General features: G+C 37.2%; 1 protein-coding gene across 5 annotated transcripts in view; it reads left to right on the top strand.

Annotated features, from left to right (window-relative positions):
* PRKAA2 (protein kinase AMP-activated catalytic subunit alpha 2) overlaps window positions 1-22049 on the top strand; it is a 64711-nt gene that overhangs the window by 9089 nt on the left and 33573 nt on the right. Inside the window, exons 1-2 of one of the 5 annotated variants that reach the window (XM_027108396.1) lie at window positions 6475-8047; window positions 8129-9446. The exons of the other annotated variants lie outside the window; for them this stretch is intronic. Of the exons in view, the coding sequence (XP_026964197.1) occupies window positions 9440-9446 (7 nt within the window). The 5' untranslated portion in view covers window positions 6475-8047; window positions 8129-9439. Of the gene's footprint in view, window positions 1-6474; window positions 8048-8128; window positions 9447-22049 lie in introns of those variants that run through there. 5 annotated transcript variants of the gene reach the window in all.

Below are 22049 nucleotides of genomic sequence, written 5' to 3'. Positions count from 1 at the left end.
TAAAAACAGAAACAAAAACCAGGTGCATAAAAGAGTAGAACAGTTGATAGCAGTTCCTAAGATGTTGAAGTTCTGTCTGACCATGAGTTTTGGAAATATATATTATGAGTGCTTAAATGTAAAAATTGTTATTGGATATAAATAGACATATGGCGGCCGTATTAGTTGATAGCTGTAGAGGTAGTATAGTTCTGTACTTCATATTAAGCCAAATTTTGAATATTGGGTTTAGTTCTTGGTTCCACAATTTGGAAAAAATCTTAGCCAATTATGTTTCATTCAGAGAATGATCATTATAACTAGGGGAGTTCAAAAAGTATGCCATATGAGGTATGGTAAAGAATATTTTTCATACTATGAGAAAACCTATTTTAAGTGTGATAGCTGTTTTTAGACAATTAAAGTACCATCATCTGGAAAAAGGAGTCCCCATATTCAGTGATGCTTTGGAGGATAGAACTGTGACTATTGAGTGAATGTTTTAAGGAGGCAAATTATAATCCAGAACAATGAGGATCTTTCTATCAAGGAGACTGTCTAGGAATGCTACAACTTACACCACACGTCAGTTTTATTTCTGTTATTGACATACTTGCTTGGGTACCAGATGGCTACCAAGATCGTTGCCATAAAATTTCTAGTTTGAATGGAAAGTTGGTGTAGATAATCTATAAAGTTCTTTTTAACTTTAATATTCTGTTATTGCATATACATTTTTTTCCCAGTGTGATTGACTTCCATATCTGGCTGTGATTTCTAACTTGCATCAAATCAATTTTCTAGTTACAAACAATTAGAAAATCTGGAGAAAATTAAAAATCTGAAGGCAGGTAGGACTTGAGTGATCACTATCCCTGGGAGAAGAAAAATGCATTGGAGGGAGTCTGACATTTTATTTGGCTTTTCTCTTTGAGTCATTTGCCAATTTGTAAAAATGGTAACTGTAAGAAGCCAAACAGAGAGCAGTGGCTAAAAGGCACTGCAGAGTTTGAATCCTGGGGAGAACAACAGCTGGAGTTCATAACTTATCAAGGAGGAGAGTCCCAGGTAACCATTTGGGTTTTGGTTGCAACCCCCTGAAGACTGAAATCCTTAGAATCAGCTTAATCCTAGACTTATTAAGATGATCTGCCTCCTATCTTTATTCTCTGTAGGGAAATAAAATCAGGTGGACCCTCTACAGTTTTTCACACACAGTGTTTAACATTCCAGGAGACAAGGCCAAGACAATAGAAAAATACCCCTAGGGATTCAGATATTAAAGCTATCAGACATGGACGTTAAAATAACTGTGATTGGAGTTATGTCAGCGTCATGGTGGTGTGAGTTGTTCCTTTTTTCTCTGCCCTTCAATTTACATCTAACTGGACATGCATAACAACAACAACAACAAAAAAAAACGCTTCTGCATAGCATACCAGGACACTCCAGAGATCCATCCGTCTGTGTACCTGAAAGTGGGTAGATTGGACTGCGGAAGAGGCTGTGGAGTGAGGGAATGGTGGCAGCAGGTCTAGCCATGGGCCAGCACAGACCATTTTGGCAGAGGAGGTGAGGGTGAAGGTGGTCAGTGGGGTCTGCCCACCTCTGCATGCTGCAGCTGCAGGAGCTTGTTGCTCTCTCTGAGGAGCGACCTCAGTGACTGGGGGAGCGAAAGGAAAGGGAATTAGGCAGACAAAGAAAACTGAAGGAAAGCATCTCCCGCTGTTGGTCCTAGGATTCTGGCAAGACGACTGCCCACGGTTGCTGGCTGCCCATCCCCCCCAGCCCCAAACTTGGGGATCCCTCTACTAGGATGTGGGCACACCCAAAGTCTGAAGTGCTTAATATATAGCTCCCTCACTGTGCCGCCAGCCACCCTCCCCTCTTTCATTTTTCTCCGACAGTTTTTGTTTTGTTTTGTTTTTATTGCACCACTCCCAACTCCCAACCTTAGGGATGAGTTAGCACTGGTAAGAGAAATGAAAAACCTGTGCTATAGCGCCACCTTCTTGAAAACAAGAGGAAGTCTTCTAATTACCAATGTACTGAACTGTTAGGAGCAAAGTAAACAAAGTCTTGCCTATATAAAGGTGTTGCTACTTCAAATGTGGCAGCAAAGGCTCTTTTCATCAAACACCATGGAAAAAAATCATTGTAATGTGGTATCACAAAAAGAAAATGACACTTTTCTAGCAACCAAACCCAAGGACATGGAATATTGTGATCTAACTGAGAAAGAGTTGAAATTAGCTGTCATGAGGAAATTCAATGAGCTACAGGAAAACTTAGGCAATACAGTGATCTCAGGAATAAAATTAACAAACAGAAGGAGTACTTTACCAAAGAGACTGAAATTCTAAAAAGGAACCAAAGAGAAATTCTGTAGCTGAAGAACTCAATAAGTGGGATGAAGAATTAGAAAGCAGTGGAAATAGAGCAGGTCAGATGGAAGAAGGAATTAGTGAGCTCAAGGACAGGAATTTAGAGATGATTGAGGTGGCAGAGGAGAGAGAAATAAGATTTTTTAAAAGTGAAGAAACCCTGCAAGAACTCTTGGACTTCATCTGATGAGCCAAAAGAAGGAGAAGAGAGAGAAAAGGGAGCAGAGGGTATATTAAAGAAATAATATCTGAGAACTTCCCAGACCCGGAGAAGGAACTAGATATACAAGTCCACAAAGCTAATAGAACCACTAATTATTTCAACACAAAAAGACATTCTGCAAGACAGATTATATTCAACTTGTCAAAGGTCACTGATAACTTTAAAAGGCGGCAAGGAAAAATAGTAGCCTACAAGATTACCCTCATTAGGCTATCAGCAATTTCTTAGGAGAAACTCTTATAGGCCAGGAGAGAGTGGAGTGACATATTCAAAATATTGAAAGATAAAAGCTGCCAACCAAGAATATTCAATTTGGCAAAATGATCCTTCATATGTGAAGGAGAAATAAAGGCTTTCCCAGACAAACAAAAGCTGAGGCAGTTCACCACTAGACCTGCCTTACAGGAAATGTTGAAAAGAGCTCTTCAAGCTGAAATGAAAGGTGAAAGTACACAAAGCTCTGATTAAGATGTTAGACAGAAAACTAACCTTTTTTAGAATAGTATATTAAACTATTAATTAGAGTATAAAGTTTAAAGGAAAAGAACTGTAGCTGCCACAACTTGTAATCACCGCATAAAAAGATAATTTGTGATGTCAAAAATGTAAAAGAGGAAGAGTAAAAGAATGGAACCTTCACAGGCAAATGAAGATAAATTGCTATCAGCAGAAAAAGGACTATTTTATCTATGAAATGTTTCATGTAAATTTCATGGTACCCACAAAGCAAAAATCTAGAATGGAGATTGAAACATTAAAAAAAAAAGGGGAGGGACTTCCCTGGCAATCCAGTGGTAAAGAATCCACCTTCCAATGCAGGGGACGCAGGTTCGATCCCTGGTTGGGGAACTAAGGGATCCATGGAGCATCCATCCATGCCGTGGAGCAACTAAGCCCGCGTGCCACAACTATTGAGCTCATGCGCCTCAACAAGAGAGCCCGCGTGCCACACACTACAGAGCCCACTCTCTCTGGAGCCCACATGCCACAACTACAGAGCTCAGGTGCCCTGGAGCCCGTGCACCCAGGATCTGCAACTAGAGAGAAACCGAGCAGACCATGCACCGTAATAAAAAGATCCTGTATGCCTCAACAGAGATCATGTGTGCTGCAACTAAGATCCAACGCAGCCACAAAAAACAAGGAAAATAAATATTTTTTTAAAAATGGGAGACTGAGCAAATCACCATGAAAAATCACCAACTTATAAAGTTAGACAGAAACAGAAGGAAAAAGAAACAGTGGTAAGATAAAAATAACAGAAGATAAAAATAAAATGGCAGTAGTAAATTCTTACATATCAGATAATCACCCTAAATGTAAATGGATTGAACTCACCAATCCAAAGGCACAGTGTGGCTGGATGGATTAAAAAAAAAAAAAAAGACCCAATTATATGTGACCTACAGGAGACTCTTTAGCTCTGAAAACACACAAAGTCTCAAAGTGAAAGGATGGATGATGATATTCCAAGTAAATGGCAACCCAAAGAAGGTGGACGTAACCATACTTATATCAGACAAAATAGACTTCAAGTCAAAAGGTGTAAGAAGAGACAAGTTCACTGTATAATGATAAAGGGGCCAGTATATCAAGAAGATATAACAATCATAAATATATATGCTCCTAACATGCAAGCACCAAAATGTATTAAGCGAATAATAACAGATCTTAAGGGAGAAATAAACAATAATACAATAATTGTAGGGGACTTCAGTATTCTATCAACAGTGGATCATACAAACAAATTCAACAAGGAAATGTTGGAATTGAATCATACTTTAAAACAAATGGACATGTACAGAACATTCTATCCAACAGCAGCAGAATACACATTCTTCTCAAGTGCACATGGAACATTCTCCAGGTTAGATCATATGATAGGCTACAGAACAAATCTTAACACATCTAAGATTGAAATCATACCATCTTCTCTGATCACAATGGTATGAAACTAGAAATCAACAAGAAGATAGTGAAAAGATCTAAAAATATATGAAAACTAAACAACACACTTATGAGAAACCATTGGGTCAAAGAAGAAATCAAAAGGGAAATAAAAAGTCTTGAGACAAATGAAAATGGAAATCAGTATATCAAATATTGTGGGATGCAGCGAAAGCAGTTCTGAGAGGAAAGTTTATAGCAATATACACATATACTAAGAAATTAGATCTCAAATAAACAACCTAACTTCATACCTCAAGGAATTAAAAAAAAAAGAGCAAATTAAGCCCAAAGTTAGTAGAAGGAAGGAAATAATAAAGATCAGAAAGGAAAACAATGAAATAGAGACCAGAAAAATAATAGAAAGGATCAGTGGAACTGAGAGCTGGTTCTTTGAAAAGATAAATAAAATTGACAAACCTTTAGCTAGACTAAGAAAAATAAGACTCAAGTAAAATTAGAAATGAAAGAGGAGACACTACAGATGACTACAGAAATATAGAATCATAAGAGACTGTTATGAATAGTTATATGTCAACAGATTACATAGAAGAAATTGATGCATTTTTAGAAACACAGAACCTACCAAGACTGAATCAGTACTGGAATCCTAGCTAGAGCAGTTAGGCAAGACAAAGGAATAAAAGGCATCCAAATTGGGAAGGAAGAAGTAAAATTATCACTTTTTGCTGATGATATGATCTTACATAAAAATCCTAGAGTCAGTCAAGAAACTGTTGGAATGAATCAACAATTTCAGTAAAGTGGCAGGATACAAAATCAATATACGGAAGTCAATTACATTTCTTTTCACTAATGGTGAAGCATCTGAAATAAAGAAATAAAGGAGACTCTCCCAGTCATGATAGCATCATAAACAATAAATGCTTAGGAATAAACTTATCCAAGGAAATGAAAGATCTATACAGTGAAAACTGAGCCTTTGCTGAAAGAAATCGAAGACACAAACAAATGGAAAAACATCTTGTGTTTATGGGTTGGAAGAATTAATAGTGTTAAAATGGCCGTACTATCCAAAGCCCTCTGCAAATTCCATATAGTCACCATCAAAATGCCAAAGCCTTCTTCACAGAAATAGAAGAAAAAAATCTTAAAGTTTATGTGGACCCACAAAAGACTCTGAATGGCCAAAGAAATCCTGAGGAAAAAAATAAAGCTGAAGGTATCATACTTAGGAATTTGAATCAAAACAATATTTTACTGGCATAAAAATAAGCACATTGACCAATGACACAAAATAGCCCAGAATTAAATTCCAGCATGTATCGTCAACTAATTTTCAACAAGGGAGCCAAGAATACCCAGTGGGGAAATGATAGTCTCTTCAATAAATGGTGCTGAGAAAACTGAAGAAACGCATGCAGGACAATGAAATTGGAACCCTCTTTCACAAAAATTAACCCGAAATGGATCAAAGACTTAAACAAAAGACCTGATATTATAAAACTCCTAGAAGAAAATGTAGGGAAGAAGCTCATTGATTTTGGTTTTGGCAATGATTTTTGGACATGATGCCAAAAGCACAAGCAACAAAAGCAAAAATCAGCAAATGGGACTACATCAAACTCAATAGCTTCTGCAGAGCAAAAGAAACAGTTAACAAAATGAGATAACAGATTTGAAAAAATGTTCATAGATGTTCTCACTCCAGATGAACAAAAGAATCTTCCAGAAACACCCCCAAAGCTTCTTATATCATCTGTAGGTTTATAGAATGGGAGAAAATTTTTGCAAACCACATATGGGATAATGGGTTAATATCCAAAATATATAAAGAATGCAGTCTCCTTAATAAGAAAACAAACAATTCAGTGAAAAAGTGGGCAGAAGAACTAAATAGACATTTTTCCAAAGAGGACATGAAAATGGACAACAGACATGAAAAGATGCTCAACATTGCTAATCATCAGGGAAATGCAAATCAGAACCACAATGAGATATCACTTCACACCTGTTATAATGGCTGTCATCAAGAAGACAAGAGACAACAGGTGCTGGTGAAGATGTGGTGAAAATGGAACCTTTATACTTGTTAGTGGGAATGTAACTTGGTCCAGCCACTGTGGAAAATGATACGGAGGTTCCTCAAAACATTAAAAATGGATCTACCATATGATCCAGCAATTCCTCTTCTAAGTATATTCCCAAAGGAAAAGAGAACAGGATTTTAATGAGATATATACAATCCAATTTTTATTACAGCATTATTCACCATAGCAAAAATATGGAAACAGCCCAAATGCTCATCAATAGATGAATGACTGAAAAATTGTGGTACATGTACATAATGAAATATTATTCAGCCATGCTAGAGGAGGATATCCTCCAATTTGTGACAATATGAGCGTATTATGCTAAGTGAGATAAGTCAGAGAAAGTATTGTATCATGTCATTTATATGTGGAATATAAAATGTTAAACCTGTAAAAAACAGAGTAAAGTGGTTGTTACCAGAGGATTGGAAGGGGGGATAAGAGTGATGGTATTAAGGGTACAAACTTGTAATGAATAGTAAATAAGCCATAGAGATCTAATTCACATTATAATTAATATAGACAATGATACTCTAGTTATATAATGTAATAAATATTGCTGTGTTGAAAAACATATTACAACATCTAAGTGTATCAAAGTAACATGCTATACATCTTAAATTTACACAATATTGCATGTCAAATTTATTCAATTAAAAAATAATTGTGATTAGTATGTTCAAGGTGGAGAATTTTAGCAGAGAACGGGAATCTATAAAAATAACCCAAGGAAAACTCAGTGCACCCCTTGTGCAGGGCTTAGAAGCTGCATGCATTTGATGTGGTTACTGTTTGAGACTTCTGAATGCTGGAGTAGATTGTATCCATCTACAACCTAGTCTCCCTGTGTGATTGATTAAGGGTCTGGGAAGCAGCGACTGATCTTTTAAGGACTCCTGATAAAGATGTGTTTGATTTTGCCATGCTGATAGACTGTTTCCAGTCCTAAGTCCTTCCAAAAAGCTAAGTCTTCAGATTACTACCTGTTGTGTCCTGTGAGTATGAATGTCATTTTGAACCCAAGACCCCTGATGATCTTGCAGAGTAGGCACTTCCACAGTTCCAGAAGAGGAAGGGAGAGGGAGTGGGGCAGAAGCAATATCTGAAGAGATAATGGGAGAAAGTTTTCCAAAATTGATAAAGACATCAAGCCACAGATTCAGAAGATACATGAACCCTAAGCAGAATAAATATAAGAAAACCATTCCTAGGCACATCATTGGAAAACTGCTCAAAACTGTTTTTTTGTTTTTGTTTGGTTTTGTTTTTGCTTGAGACTCTCCTATAATGGAGTGGACTTCATCTGTCTATGCAGAGATGGGGGAAAATGTTCAGAGAAAATGTTAAAGTAGCCAAAGGATAAAAAAAAGGCATATTGTTTTCCAAGGAACAAAAATAAGCAGACTTTCTCAACAAAAACAATGAAAGCAAGGAAGCGGTGGAGTGATATCTTCAGAGAGGTGAAAGAAACAAACTGCTAACCTATAATTTTGTACCCAATAAAAATAGTCTTCAAAATTAAAGGCACAATACATTTTCAGGTAAGCATAAACTGAGAGAATACGTCTCCAGCAGACCTACAGTAAAGGGAACACCAAAGGGAATTCTTCAGGCAGAAAAATAGGTGATGCTTTCCCAGATGGAAGCAAGAGTACAAGAAGAAATGAAGACCGTTGGAAAGGGTAAATATGTGGGTAACTAAATAGATATTGACTAAAGTAGTAACATCTTGCGGGATTTAAAATACATGTAGGATTAAAATACAACAACAGAAAAGTAGGAGAGGAAGCATAGAGTTAAAGTGTTCTAAAGTCCGTGCATTGTCTAGGAAATGGTGAAAACATTATATTAGATTCTATTAATGTCCAAGATGAATGTTGTAATCTCTAGGGTAGCCACTAAAAGGAACACTTGGAGAGACCTTTAAATTATCCCACAATTCCACTTTCAGGAGAAATTTTATGGAACATAAAATGATATTCAGTAAATATATTCAAAAACAAAAATTATTCAGGTAGGGGCAGTTGATGGGCATAGAAGGGGAGATGTTTGAAGACAGGAAAAGGAAGGAGAGTGAACAAGAGTGAGACAAAGCATGTAGAATAAGAGAAACACAGAAAGAGAATAGACACGTAAGGACCAGAGTTGGAAAGAGAAGAGAGGGGATGATTTAAGAATCTTTGGGAGTGTTTCTGGAAGATTCTGTTGTTCATCTGGAGTGAGAAACATCTATGAACATTTTTTCAAATCTGTTATCTCTGACCTGAATGCTAATACTTTCTCCAGCAGTTTTAAATAATCTCTTCTATACCAGAAAACTTTTTCCCTGACTCTATGTAAATGATTCATCTTAAATGATTCTGTAAAAAGTAAGTTGATTCTCCTATGGAATTCTTGATTGACTTAAGTTTTAAAGAAGTACTTTAAAATTATAGTCCAAGCCAGTATAAACACAGGTTTCAAAAATAAAGCAGAATACAGCATATCATGTAATCAGTTCTCAAAGAAGGTAGCTTCAGAACAAGTCTTTGCTAAAAAAGAAAAATCACATCCTCAGGCCCTTCCTGATCTGTTCAAATTAGTTTTCCCACCTTCACCCCAGTCATTCTTGTTATTCCCAGTACTCTGCTTGATTTTCATTTTTTTTATCATTCTATCACCATTATTTTATGTTCGTTTATTGTTTATATTCTCCTCCAGAATACAAGTTCCATTTATACCTGCATTTTCAGCATCTGGAGCAATGGCTAGTACACATTAGACCCTCAGAAGATATTTGTTGATTGGGTGAATGAACAAATGAATGTTCAGGCCAACAGGGAGTAAAAACAACTAAGAGAAGAAGGTCTTCAATGATATGTGAGTTTGTTCTCTCAGTAAAAATCTAGTGCATGTTGCATATTGTATTATGGGATTATTTCAGTCTGCAATTTATTTTCTTGACATTAGGCAGTTCTTAAAGAACAACTTTCATGTATCTGATCCATAGCAAAGGCCACAGCCCTACCCCAGCCTGCATTTGAGCTGAACATAGCAATTCTTCTTCCTTGATTTTTCTCACTCCATCCCTTTACTGTGCCCTGATTTCTCTGCTGAAATGCTGGACATAAAAGGATAAACATGCAAGTAAGCACTGTTGACGTGTTATCATCAAGAGAGCCTGGTTATTGGGAGGCAAAGTAATGTGAGTTTTGAGCTTGTGTGTTGGAGGCAGATAAACCTTGCTCCTCATTGTTCTCTAATTCTAGTTTCTTCATCTGTAAACTAGGGGTAATGTTTACTTTTAGGGTTCTAGGGAGTAAATAATATTTGTATATAAGGTGCCCATAGTACTTTTTTAATTAGTGGTATATCAAAACAGGAAATCTTTTGCTTCCTGTTCATAACTGTCCTTTAGAGAATTTTAAAGGACTTTCAAGGAAAGGAAATTTTGAGAAAAGCAATGAGACTGTTTTGTTTCACTGTGGGCAAAGAAGAAAGGAGGCTTGTGTTATTTTGGCAGGAGTCTGCTGAAGGTAGGGGTCAGACCATGTGTGCATCAGATGACACTCCTGACTCCCAGAATGAAGGCTCTTGATACAAATGAGTAAGGGTGGCTGATGCCACACAAGGCCCTGCTTGCTGACACATGGTGTCCCTTGGCTTGTAATAGCCTAGGTATGGATATAGTGTCATCCAAACATTCTTTCTTAACGTTTTAAATTGAATTGTACCATGTATGTAAAGCGGTACATACATTCCAAGTGATTTCTTACATAAATCCTCAATGAATTTTCACAGACTGAACATAGACATATAACCACTACTTAAAGGCACAAAAAATGACCAGTATCACACAAGCCCCCCACCTTTGTCCCATTTTAGTTAACGTTTCCATCTTCCACCCCCACCAAAGGTCACCACTATCCATGGATTATAAATAGTTTCATCTATTTTTGAACTTCATAGAAGTATAATCATATTTCTCTCATTTATTTAACTTAAGATTATGTTTGTGAGATTTACCCACGTCATTGCATGTAGTTGTAATTCACTCATTCTCATTGCTGTATAGTATTACATTAAGACTATACCATTATTTATACATACTGTATAATAATAATAATTCAAATTATTATACATATTATACAGTTCGTAGCCTTTACAGAAGAATGACATTTTGACAGTTCTTTGAGCCTCAAATATAAATAGATTATAATTTAGACCTAAAATACACAATAGTTTATTTTTTGATTGTTCTTTTATTGGATTTTAATAAAGGATTTCTATTCAATTAGATTTTATTAAAATATTTTAATAAATCTTAATTAGATTTAATTGTTTATTAGCTATATTACTGTTCTAAATTATGATATTAAAATTGAATGATTTTAAATGAATTAATATGGAATAATATATAGGAAGAGAAGTGTTCCAAGTTATTTTTCATAAAATTATAGGGTCCATGCTTGTGGTAAAAAACGCTAGACTTCATTGGGAATGATACTGGACATTAGAAAAATTATAGTCTTCGTGCAAAACAATCATGTATTTACAACTCCATAATACAGCCATAAGAAGTCCTGCGTCTTGGGAAAGCATCCAGAAAATGACAACTAAAATCAAGAGGCTAGAGTGGCTTAAAAGATTTATACCCTTAAAAGATGTAGTGTGGAATGATCCCTGGGGATATAATTACAAAAATCTTAGAATTGGAAGGGGAATTAGGCTTGATCTAGTCCAACCTGTTAGTTAATGCAGGAATTTATCTTATGGTGATCTTGACAAATGGCTGAACTTCCTCTGTTTGAATATTGGATGGTGCATGCTGCTGGGTTTTAATTCCAGCCCTGCTACTTCATAGCTGAACGAATGTGGGCAAATCCGTAACTTCTCTGTGCCTCATTTTCTCGGCTTACCGCTTATTGCCAACCCTGGCAATAGAAAAAGACTACAGGGGACCTGACCTCCAGCCCCCTCCCATCTAGTATTGAGAGATGAACTGAAAAATAATAAATGTTAGTGTTACACATCCTGTGAAAAAAAGGATACTCAGGGTACAGTAGTAACATTAAAAAATTTTAATGTTTTAATTTTCAGTATAGGCTTGAGTGGTGAAAAAGGAGGTGAGAGGGGCTTCGTAGAGCAGAGGACTCTGTTGAAAGAATTTGTATTGATTATTCCCAGTTTTGCTCCTAGAACAATATAAAACAGTTTTATTCTTTCTTCTGTATAACAACTCTTCACCTTATCAAATGTAAAATTCTAAAAGGATAGATTGGGTAAGTATAGATTTTTCAATCGCTTTAGAGAGTATTTTGTATAATTTGAATAGAGTTTGGGAAAAACAAAATGGACCACTAATGAGTGATAATTTCGTAGAATCCTTTAATCCAAGAAATTGTATGGGCTATAAATTATAGTTTATTTCCATTAGTTCATGGATGGTAGTTCAGCAAAATGGGAAATTTGAAATAAGTTCAAACATTTTGCATTTTAAAGTATTCTGAATAGGGTATTATTGAGGTTCAGCTGTGAATGACAAGAATTTTCAAAGTTAAGAATAGCTTAAACAAGGTAGTATTTTACTCTCTTGTAACAGTCTGAGCAGGTATTTCCAGGCTTCAGGATGGAGGAAGGGATGAAGAAGCTGCTGCTAGAGACATTTCTGCTCGCATGTCATTGGCCAGAACATAGGTCACATGGCCATACCTAGTTACAGGAGATATTAGGATGCAGTCTCTACTCTGGGTAGACACGTGCACAGGTGTAATTTGGGAATCACATGTCTGGGAAGGAAGGCTGGAATAGATATTGGGGGACACCTAGCAGTGTGACAGAACTAATTTGTTCACTGCTTACATCCCAAGTGCCTATTAACTTCACTTGGTATGGAATACACCATAGTAGGCATTCATTAAATAGTTGTTCCATGGATGAGTGTTCTTTATTGCTCCTGTCAAAAGAGGTATTGAGCTGGATATTTACTTTTATACATGATAAATTATGGCAAATTTGTCCATCCTTGGTTTTTAAAAATGTTTTGTTTCTCATCTATGGTCTCCCTTCACAAATAAGGTATCCCTAACAGTTTTCAGACAGATTTGCTACCATACAGAATCGATTTTAGCTCTTTTATTGCTGATTGTTTTTCTCCCTACTAAAACTTGGAGACCTATTAAATCTCTCTTTACATGTGTCTTTGATCAACACAGCCGTGGCATGTAAATGGTGCTCAGTAAATGTTTTTAGATTGAATAAATGAATGTTAGTTAAACATTAATGAATCCAAGCCTTTTTTCCCCTGTTACTTCCATAGAAAATTTATAGCTGTAATACACAAAAAGAAATTCTTGGTGTTAAATCTGTTTATATTACAAGATTTTTAGGAATATTCATTCGGCTTTCAGGTAGGATGTGATTATGAGACAGCTATCTGGATTTAATTAATTATAGCTAAGTGCTAATTCACTTAATAAGTTATTAGGTAATAGAGGCTAGTATATTTCAGCAAAAAGAGGAGGTGTTCTTAATGCATTTGAATCTTTTGACCTCAGATAACCAATTAGCTTATCAGTGTGCTTAAGTGTTTCAAGGGATGATGCCATTTCTTTTTTTTTTAATTTTATTGGAGTATAATTGATTTACAATGTTGTGTTAGTTTCAGGTGTACAGTACAGTGATTTAGTTATACATATACATATGTTCATTCTTTTTCAAATTCCTGTCTCATAAAGGTTATCACAGAATATTGAGTAGAGTTCCCTGTGCTATATAGTAGGTCCTTGTTGGTTATCTATATATAGTAGTGTGTGTATGTGTATGTTAATCCCAAGCTCCTGATTTATCCCTCCCCCCAACGTTTCCCCTTTGTAAACCGTAAGTTTGTTTCTGATATCTGTAAGTCTTTTTCTGTTTTGTACATAAGTTCATTTGTGTCATTTTTTTAAAAAATTAGATTCCACAGATGAGTGATATCATATGAAATTTGTCTTTCTCTGTCTGACTTACTTCAATTTGTATGATAATCTCTGGGTCCATCAATGTTGCTGCAAATGGCATTATTTGGTTCTTCTTTGTGGCTGAGTAACATTCCATGTATACATGTACCACATCTTTATCCATTTCTCTGTCGATGGACATTTAGTTTGCTTCCATGTCTTGGCTACTGTAAATAGTGCTGCAATGAACATTGGGGTGCATGTATCTTTTTGAATTATGTTTTCTCCAGATATATGCCTAGGAGTGGGGATTGCTGGATCATATGGTAGTTCTATTTTTGTTTTTTAAGGAACCTCCATACTGTTCTCCACAGTGGTTGTACCAATTTACATTTCTACCAACAGTGTAAGAGGGTTCCCTTTTCTCTACACCCTCACCAACATTTATTGTTTGTAGAGTTTTTGATGATGGCCATTCTGACCGGTATGAGGTGATACCTCATTGTAGTTTTGATTTGCATTTCTCTGATAGTTAGTGATGTTGAGCATCTTTTCATGTGCTTTTTGTCCTTCTGTATGTCTTCTTTGGAGAAATGTCTGTTTAGATCTTCCACCCATTTTTTGATGTTGTTTTTTTTTTTCATTTTTGATCTGCATGAGCTGTTTGTCTATTTTGGAGATTAATCCCTTGTCAATCACATCATTTGCAAATATTTTCTCCCATTCCGTGGGTTGTCTTTTCATTTTGTTTATGGTTTCCTTTGCTGTGCAGAAGATTTTAAGTTTAATTAGCTCCCATTTGCTTATTTTTGTTTTTATTTTCATTACTGTATGTCATGGTTCAAAGAAGAATTTGCTGCAATCTATATCAATGAGTGTTCTGCCTATGTTTTTCTCTTAAGAGTTTTATAGTGTCTGGCCTTACCTTTAGGTCTTTGATCCATTTTGAGTTTATTTTTGTGTATGGTGTTAGGGAGTGTTCTAATTTCATTCTTTTACATGTAGCTGTCCAGTTTCCCCAGCACCACTTATTGAAGAGACTGGCTTTTCTCCACTGTATATTCTTGCCTCGTTTGTCATAGATTAATTGACCATAGGTGCATGGGTTTATTTCTGGGTTTTCTATCGTGTTCCATTGATCTATATTTCTGTTTCTGTGCCAGTACCATACAGTTTTGATTACTATAGCTTTGTAGTATAGTCTGAAGGCAGGGGGCCTGATTCCTCTAGCTCCTTTTTTCTTTCTCAGGATTGCTTTGGCTATTTAGGGCCTTTTGTGTTTCCATACAAATTTTTAAAAATTGGGGGCTTGTTCTGTGAAAATTGCCATTGGTAATTTAATAGGGATTGCACTGAATCTGTAGATTGCCTTGGGTAGTGTAGTCATTTTGACAATATTGATTCTTCCAATTCAGGAACATGGTATATCTTTCCATCTGTTTGTGTCATCTTCGATTTCTTTCATCAGCATCTTATAGTTTCCAGAGTACAGGTCTTTTGTCTCCTTAGGTAGGTTTATTCCTAGATATTTTATTCTTTTTGATGCAATGGTATATGGGATTGTTTCCTTAATTTTTCTTTCTGACCTTTTGTTCTTAATGTATAGGAATGCAACAGATTTCTGTGTATTAATTTCATATGCTTCAACTTTGCTGAATTCCTTGAGGAGCTCTAGTAGTTTTCTGGTAGCATTTTTAGGATTTTCTATGTATAGTATCATGTCATCTGCAAACAGTGACAGTTTTACTTCTTCTTTTCCAATTTGTATTCCTTTTATTTCTTTTTCTTCTCTGATTGCCATGGCTAGGACTTCCAAAACTATGTTAAATAATAGTGGTGAGAGGGGACATCCTTGTCTTGTTCCTGATCTTAGAGTGAATGCTTTCAGTTTTTCACCATTGAGCATGATGTTAGTTGTGGGTTTGTCATATATGGCCTTTATTATGTTGAGGTAATTTCCCTCTGTGCCCACTTTCTGGAGAGGTTTTATCATAAATCGGTGTTGAATTTTATCAAAAGCTTTTTCTGCATCTATTGAGATGATCATATGGTTTTTATTCTTCAGTTTGTTAATGTGGTGTATCACAGTGATTGATTTGCAGATACTGAAGAATTCTTGCATCCTTTGGATAAATCCCACTTGATCATCATGTATGATCCTTTTAGTGTATTGTTGGATTTGGTTTGATAGTAGTTTTTTGAGGACTTTGCATGTATGTTCATTAGTGATATTGGCATGTAATTTTCTTTTTTTGTGATATCTTTGTCTGGTTTTGGTATCAGGGTGATGGTGGCCTCATAGAATGTGCTTGAGAGTGTTCCTTCTGCAATTGTTTGGAAGAGTTTCAGAAGAATAGGTGTTAACTCTTTTCTAAATGTTTGATAGAATTCACCTGTGAAGTCATCTGGTCCTGGACTTTAGTGTGTTTGAAGTTTTTAAATCACAGTTTCAATTTCAGTATTTGTGATTGGTCTGTTCATATTTTATATTTCTTCCTGGTTCAGTTTGGAAGGTTGTGTATTTCTAAGAATTTGTCCATTTCTTCTAGGTTGTCCATTTTACTGGCCTATAGTTGTTTGTAGTAGTCTCTTATGATCCTTTGTATTTCTGTGGTGTCTGTTGTAACTTCTCCTTTTTCATTTCTAATTTTATTGATTTGAGCCCTGTATCTTTTTTTCTTGATGAGTCTGGCTAAAGGTTTGTCAGTTTTGTTTATCTTTCTGAAAAACCAGGTTTATTTCATTGATCTTTTCTGTTGTTTTCTTTGTCTCTATTTCATTTATATCTTCTCTGATATTTTTGATTTCTTTCCTTCTACTAACTTTAGGTTTTGTTTATTCTTCTTTCTCTAGTTGCTTTAGGTGTAAGGTTAGGATGTTTATTTGAGATTTTTCTTGTTTCCTGAGGTAAGATTGTATTGTTCCTAACTTCTCTCTTAAAACTGCTTTTGCTGTGTCTCATAGGTTTTGTATTGTGGTGTTTTTGTTGTCATTTGTCTCTAAGTATTTTTTTTAATTTCCCTTTGATTTCTTCAGTAATCCATTGTTTGTTTAGTAACATGTTGTTTAGCCTCCATGTGTCTGTCTTTTACAGTTTTTTCCCCCTGTAATTGATTTCTAATCTCATAGTGTTGTGGTCAGAAAAGATGCTTGATATGACTTTAATTTTCTTAAATTTACCAAGGCTTGATTTGTGGCCAAAGATGTGATCTATCCTGGAGAATGTTCCATGTGCACTGGAGAAGAAAGTGTGTTCTTTTGCTTTTGAATGGAATGGTCTATAAATATCAATTAGGTTCATCTGGTCTAATGTGTCATTTAAGGGCTGTGTTTCCTATTGATTTTCTGTCTGGATGATCTGTCCATTGATGAAAGTGGGGTCCCCCATTAGTATTGTGTTACTGTTGATTTCTCCTTTTATGGCTGTTAGCATTTGCCTTATATATTGAGGTGCTCCAGTGTGGGGTGCATATATATTCACAATTGTTATATCTTCTTGTATTGATCCCTTGATCATTATGTAGTGTCCTTCCTTGTCTCTTATAACAGTCTTTATTTTAAAGTCTATTTTGTCTAATACAGGTATTGCTACTCCAGCTTTCTTTTTATTTCCACTTGCATGGAGTATCTTTTTCCATCCCCTCACTTTCAGTCTGTATGTGTCCCTAGATCTGAAGTGGGTCTCTTATAAACAGCATATATTTGGGTCTTATTTTTGTGTCCATTCAGCCAGTCTGTCTTTTGGTTTGAGATTTAATCCATTTAAATTTAAGATAATTATCAATATGTATGTTCTTATTGCCATTTTGTTAATTGATCTGGCTTTGTTTCTGAAGGTGTTTTTTCTTCCCTTCCTTTTTTGTTCTCTTCCCTTATGATTTGATGTCTAGCTTTTGTGCTGTGTTTGGTTTGCTTTTTCTTTTTTGTATGTGTATCCATTGGAGATTTTTGGTTTGTTGTTCCCATGAGGCTTTGATATAGCAGTCTATATATGTACAAGATTGTTTTGAGTTGCTGGTCTCTTAATTTCCAGTGCCTTTTCAATATCCTGTGTTTGTACTCTTCTCACAGTTGCTGGTTTTGATATCATATTTGTGTGTGGGTGATTTCCTACCTTTGCTTTGTGTTTGCCTTTACTGGTGAGCTTTGTGATTTGTACTCTTCTTGTTTCTGGCTGTGGCCTTTTATTTTCTGCCTAGAGAAGTTCCTAGGATTTGTTTAATGCTGATTTGGTGGTATTGAATTCTCTTAGCATTTGCTTGTCTGTAAAGGTTTTGATTTCTCTGTCAAATCTGAATGAGAGCCTTGCTGGTAGAGTATTCTTGGTTGTAGGTCCTTCCCTTTCACTCTGAATATATCATGCCCATTCCCTTGTGGCCTGCCAGGTTTCTTCTGAAAACTCAGCTGATAACTTTATGAGGATTCACTTGTGTGTTGTTTGTTGCTTTTCCCTTGTTGCTTTTAAATTTTGGGGGGGCTTTAATTTTTGTCAGTTTGATTAATATGTGTCTTAGCATCTTGTATGGGACTCGCTTCACTTCCTGGACTTGAGTGAGTGTTTCCTTTCTCATGTTAGAGTAGTTTTCAGCTATAATGTCTTCAAATATTTTCTCAGGCCCTTTCTCTCTCTCTCTTCTCCTTCTGGGACCCCTATAATGTGAATGTTAGTGCATTTAATGTTGTCCCAGAGGTCTCTTAGACTATCCTCATTTCTTTTCATTATTTTCTTTATTCTGTTCTGTGACAGTGATTTCTACCTTTCTGTCTTCCAGCTCACTTATTCGTTCTTCTGCCTCGATTATTCTGCTATTGATTTCTTCCAGTGTATTTTTCATTCAAGCTATTGTATTGTTCATCTCTGTTTCTTTGTTCTTTAAACCTTCTAACTCTTTGTTAAACATCTCTTGTATCTTCTCGATCTGTGCCTCCATTATTTTTCTGAGATCTTGGAACATCTTTACTATCATTACTCTAAATTATTTTTCGGGTAGGTTGCCTATTTCCATTTCATTTAGTTTTTCTTGTGGGTTATCTTGTTCCTTTGTCTGGAACATTTTTCTCTGCTGTCTCATTTTGTCTCACTTTGTGTGATTGTGGTTTCCATTCCACAGGCTGCAGGATTGTAGCTCCTCTTGCTTCTGCTGTCTGTCCCCTGGTGGATGAGGTTGGTCCTTGGGCTTATGCAGGCTTCTTCGTGGGAGGGACTGGTTCCTGCCCACTGGTGGGTGGATCTAGGTCTTGTCCCTCTGGTGGGTAGGGCCTTGTCAAGGGATGTGTTTAGAGGTGGCTGTGAGCTCAGTATGGTGTTAGCAGCCTGTCTGCTGATGGGTGGGGCTGTGTTCCTATCCCGCTCGTTATTTGGCCTGAGGCATTCTAGCAGTGAAGCCTGTAGGCTCTTGGGTAGGACCAGGTCTTGATACCAAAATGGCGACCTCTGGGAGAACTCACACTGATCAATATTTTCTGGGGCCCATGCCACCAATGTCCTTGCCTCCACAGTGAACCACAGCCAACCCCTGACTCCCCAGGAGACCCTCCAAGACCTGTAGGTAGGTCCAGCCCTGATTCCTATTGAGTTACTGCTTTCTGCTGGGTCCCTGTGTATGTGAAACCTGTGTGAGCCCTCCAGGAGTGGAGTCTATGTTTCCCACAGTCCTGTGGAGCTCCTGCACTCAAGCCCCACTGGCCTTCGAAACCAGATGGTCTGGGAGTTCCTCCTTCTGATGCCAGACCCTCAGGCTGGGGAGCCTGACAGGGGCTCAAGATTTTCACTCTTGTGGGAGAACCTCTTCAATACAGGTATTTTCTAGTGTGTGGGTCATCTACAAAGGGGTATGGGGTTTGATTATGTCATGAAAGCACCCCTCCTACAGTTTTGTTGTGGCTCTTTCTTTGTCTTTGAATGTAAAATATCTTCTCTGGTAGGTTCTGGTCTTTTGTCAGTGGTTATTCAGCAGTAAGTTGCGATTTTGGTGTTTTCATGAGAGGAAGTGAGCTCAAGTTCTTCTCCTCCACCATCTTTTCCGGGATTGAGGGGCTGCTCTTAGTCTGGATTGTGGCTGTCTCTTTCCTCAGTGTGTGTTGGCTATTATCCCCTTGATACAGCGTATGCAGGTGCAGTGGCCCTTGTGCACTCTGGGGAGAGCGGTGGCAGGGCTCGTTGCTTGCTTGCAGGTCTGCTAGGGGCAGCTGCCATTCCCACACTCCCGGGACAGAGCTTGGCACCTGCTCACCAGTCTCCTAAGGGTGGCTACTACCCATGCACTCCTGGGACAGCACTCCTCTGGAGCCCAGGATGGTGGTGACAACTTGTGCCCACCCCCAGAGTTCCTGTAGGTGGTGTCCTCTTGCCTGGGAGAGCCCACAGGGAAGGAAGCTCTTATGGTGTTCCTGCCTCTCTCCTCGTGAACCCCCAAATAATGGCACCTTGCCTCTCCAGTGAGCTCTGGTTTCTTCTGAGTACCCCCTCAGTTGCCACAGTCCAGCCTCTTCAGGCTGTCTCTGCACATCCAACCCCGGTCCTCTTCCTGGGTCTGACCTCTGAAGGCTGAGCTTCAGCACCCAGCCCCCACCCACACTGACAGGCAAGTGTCTAAGGCTGGGGAGCACAGGGTGGCAGTGACAACCTTCTGTGTTCGTTACTCTCCATTTTGCCTTCCACAAACCGGTTGTTGCACTCTCCTGCTAGGCTCCAAAGCTCCCCCTCCATGCAGGCTGATCTCCACACTGGTGAGGGTACTCCCCAAGGGGCATAAACCTTTCTTCCTTCACAGCTCCCTTCCTGGGGTTCAGGACCTGTCCCAGTTCCTTTCTTTGTCTTTTTCCTTTGTCCTATATGGTTACATGGAGGTTTTCTTGCCCTTGCGGAAGTCTGAGGTCTTCTGCCAGTGTTCAGTAGATTTTCTGTATGAATCATTCCACTTGTAGATGTGCTTTTAATGTTTCTGTGGGAGAAGGTGAGCTCCCTGTCCTACTCCTTTGCCATCTTGATCCTCCCCCAACTCCATCGATGCCATTTCTTTGCTGTTGCTTTGCGAGGAAAAATCTCTTCAGGTATGAAGATAAATGAGTGTGTTATTTCTTCAGATATCATAGACAAAGCAATGATTTGAAAAAACTTTAATTAAAGATTCAGCTTTATTGGGATATAATTGACAAAATTATAAAATAATTTTCATCATGGTGATGTTTTACATTAGATCCTCATATCTTATTCATCTTAGTGCAGAAAGTTTGTGCCCTTTTACCCACTTCTTATTTCCCTCATCCCCCAGCTCCTAGCAACCACTCTTCTACTCTCTGTTTCTATGAGTTTGACATTTTTTCTTTGATATCCCACATATAACAGGATCTCATGTAGTATTTCTTTATCTGGCTCATTTCACTTAGCATAATACCCTCAAGGTCCATCCATGTTGAAAATAGGATTTCTTTCTTTCTCATGACCTAATAATATATTGCACTGTGTGTATGTGTGTGTCTCTGTGTGTGTGTGTGTACATGAGAGAGAGAGAGAGAGAGAGAGAGAGAAAGAGGGAATATGCACACCACATCTTCTTTATTCATTCATTCATATGTTCATGGACACTGAGGTAGTTTCCATATCTTTGCTTTTGTGAATAATGCTGCGATGAACATGTGAGTGTAGATATTTCTTTGATATCCTGTTTTTATTTCAAGTATCCAGAAGTGGGATTGCTGGATCATATGGTAGTTCTATTTTTTATTTTTTGAGGAACCTCCACACTGTTTTACATAGTGGTTACATCAATGTACATTCCCATCAACAGTGCACAAGGGTTCCCCTTTCTCCACATCTTCACCAACACTTGTTATCTTTTCAGTTTTAATGACAGCCATTCTGACAGGTGTGAGGTGATAGCTCATTGTGGTGGTGGGTTTGATTTGCATCTACCTGATGGTTAGTGATGATTACCTGATGATTTTGTGTACGTGGCCATTTGTATACTTTCTTTGGCAAGAGGTTTATTCAGTTTTTCTGTCCATTTTTAAAAATCAGATTGTTCGGTTTTTTGCTATTAAGTTGTTAAGTAATTTATATATTTTGGGTATTAAAACCCCTTATCAGGTATATAATTTGCAAATTTTTTCTTCCATTCAGTAGGTTGCCTTTTCATTTTGTTGATGTTTTCTTTTGCTATGCAGAAGCTTTTTAGTTTGATTTAGTCCCACTTGTTTATATTTGCTTTTGTTGCCTTTGCTTTTGTTGTCAAGTCCCAAAAAATCATTGCTAAGACTAATATCAAGGAGCTTACCCCCTTCTAGAAGTTTTATGGTTTCTGGTTTTAAATTTAAGTCTTTAATCCATTTTGAGTTGATTTTTATGTACTGTGTGAGATAGGGGTCTATTTTCATTCTTTTGTATGTGGCTATCCAATTTTCCCAACACCAATTATTGGAGAGAGTATCTTTTCCCCATTGTATATTCTTGATTCTTTTGTCATAAATTAATTGACCTTATATGCATGAGTTTATTTATGGGCTCTTTATTCCATTAATCTCTGTGTCTGGTTTTATGCCA

Source organism: Aethalodelphis obliquidens, unplaced genomic scaffold (genome assembly GCF_003676395.1).
Source record: "Aethalodelphis obliquidens isolate GAN/ISIS:26980383/991018 unplaced genomic scaffold, ASM367639v1 scaffold9, whole genome shotgun sequence".
Classification (NCBI taxonomy): Eukaryota; Metazoa; Chordata; class Mammalia; order Artiodactyla; family Delphinidae; genus Aethalodelphis; species Aethalodelphis obliquidens.
This window is presented reverse-complemented; position numbering and strand designations above follow the sequence as displayed.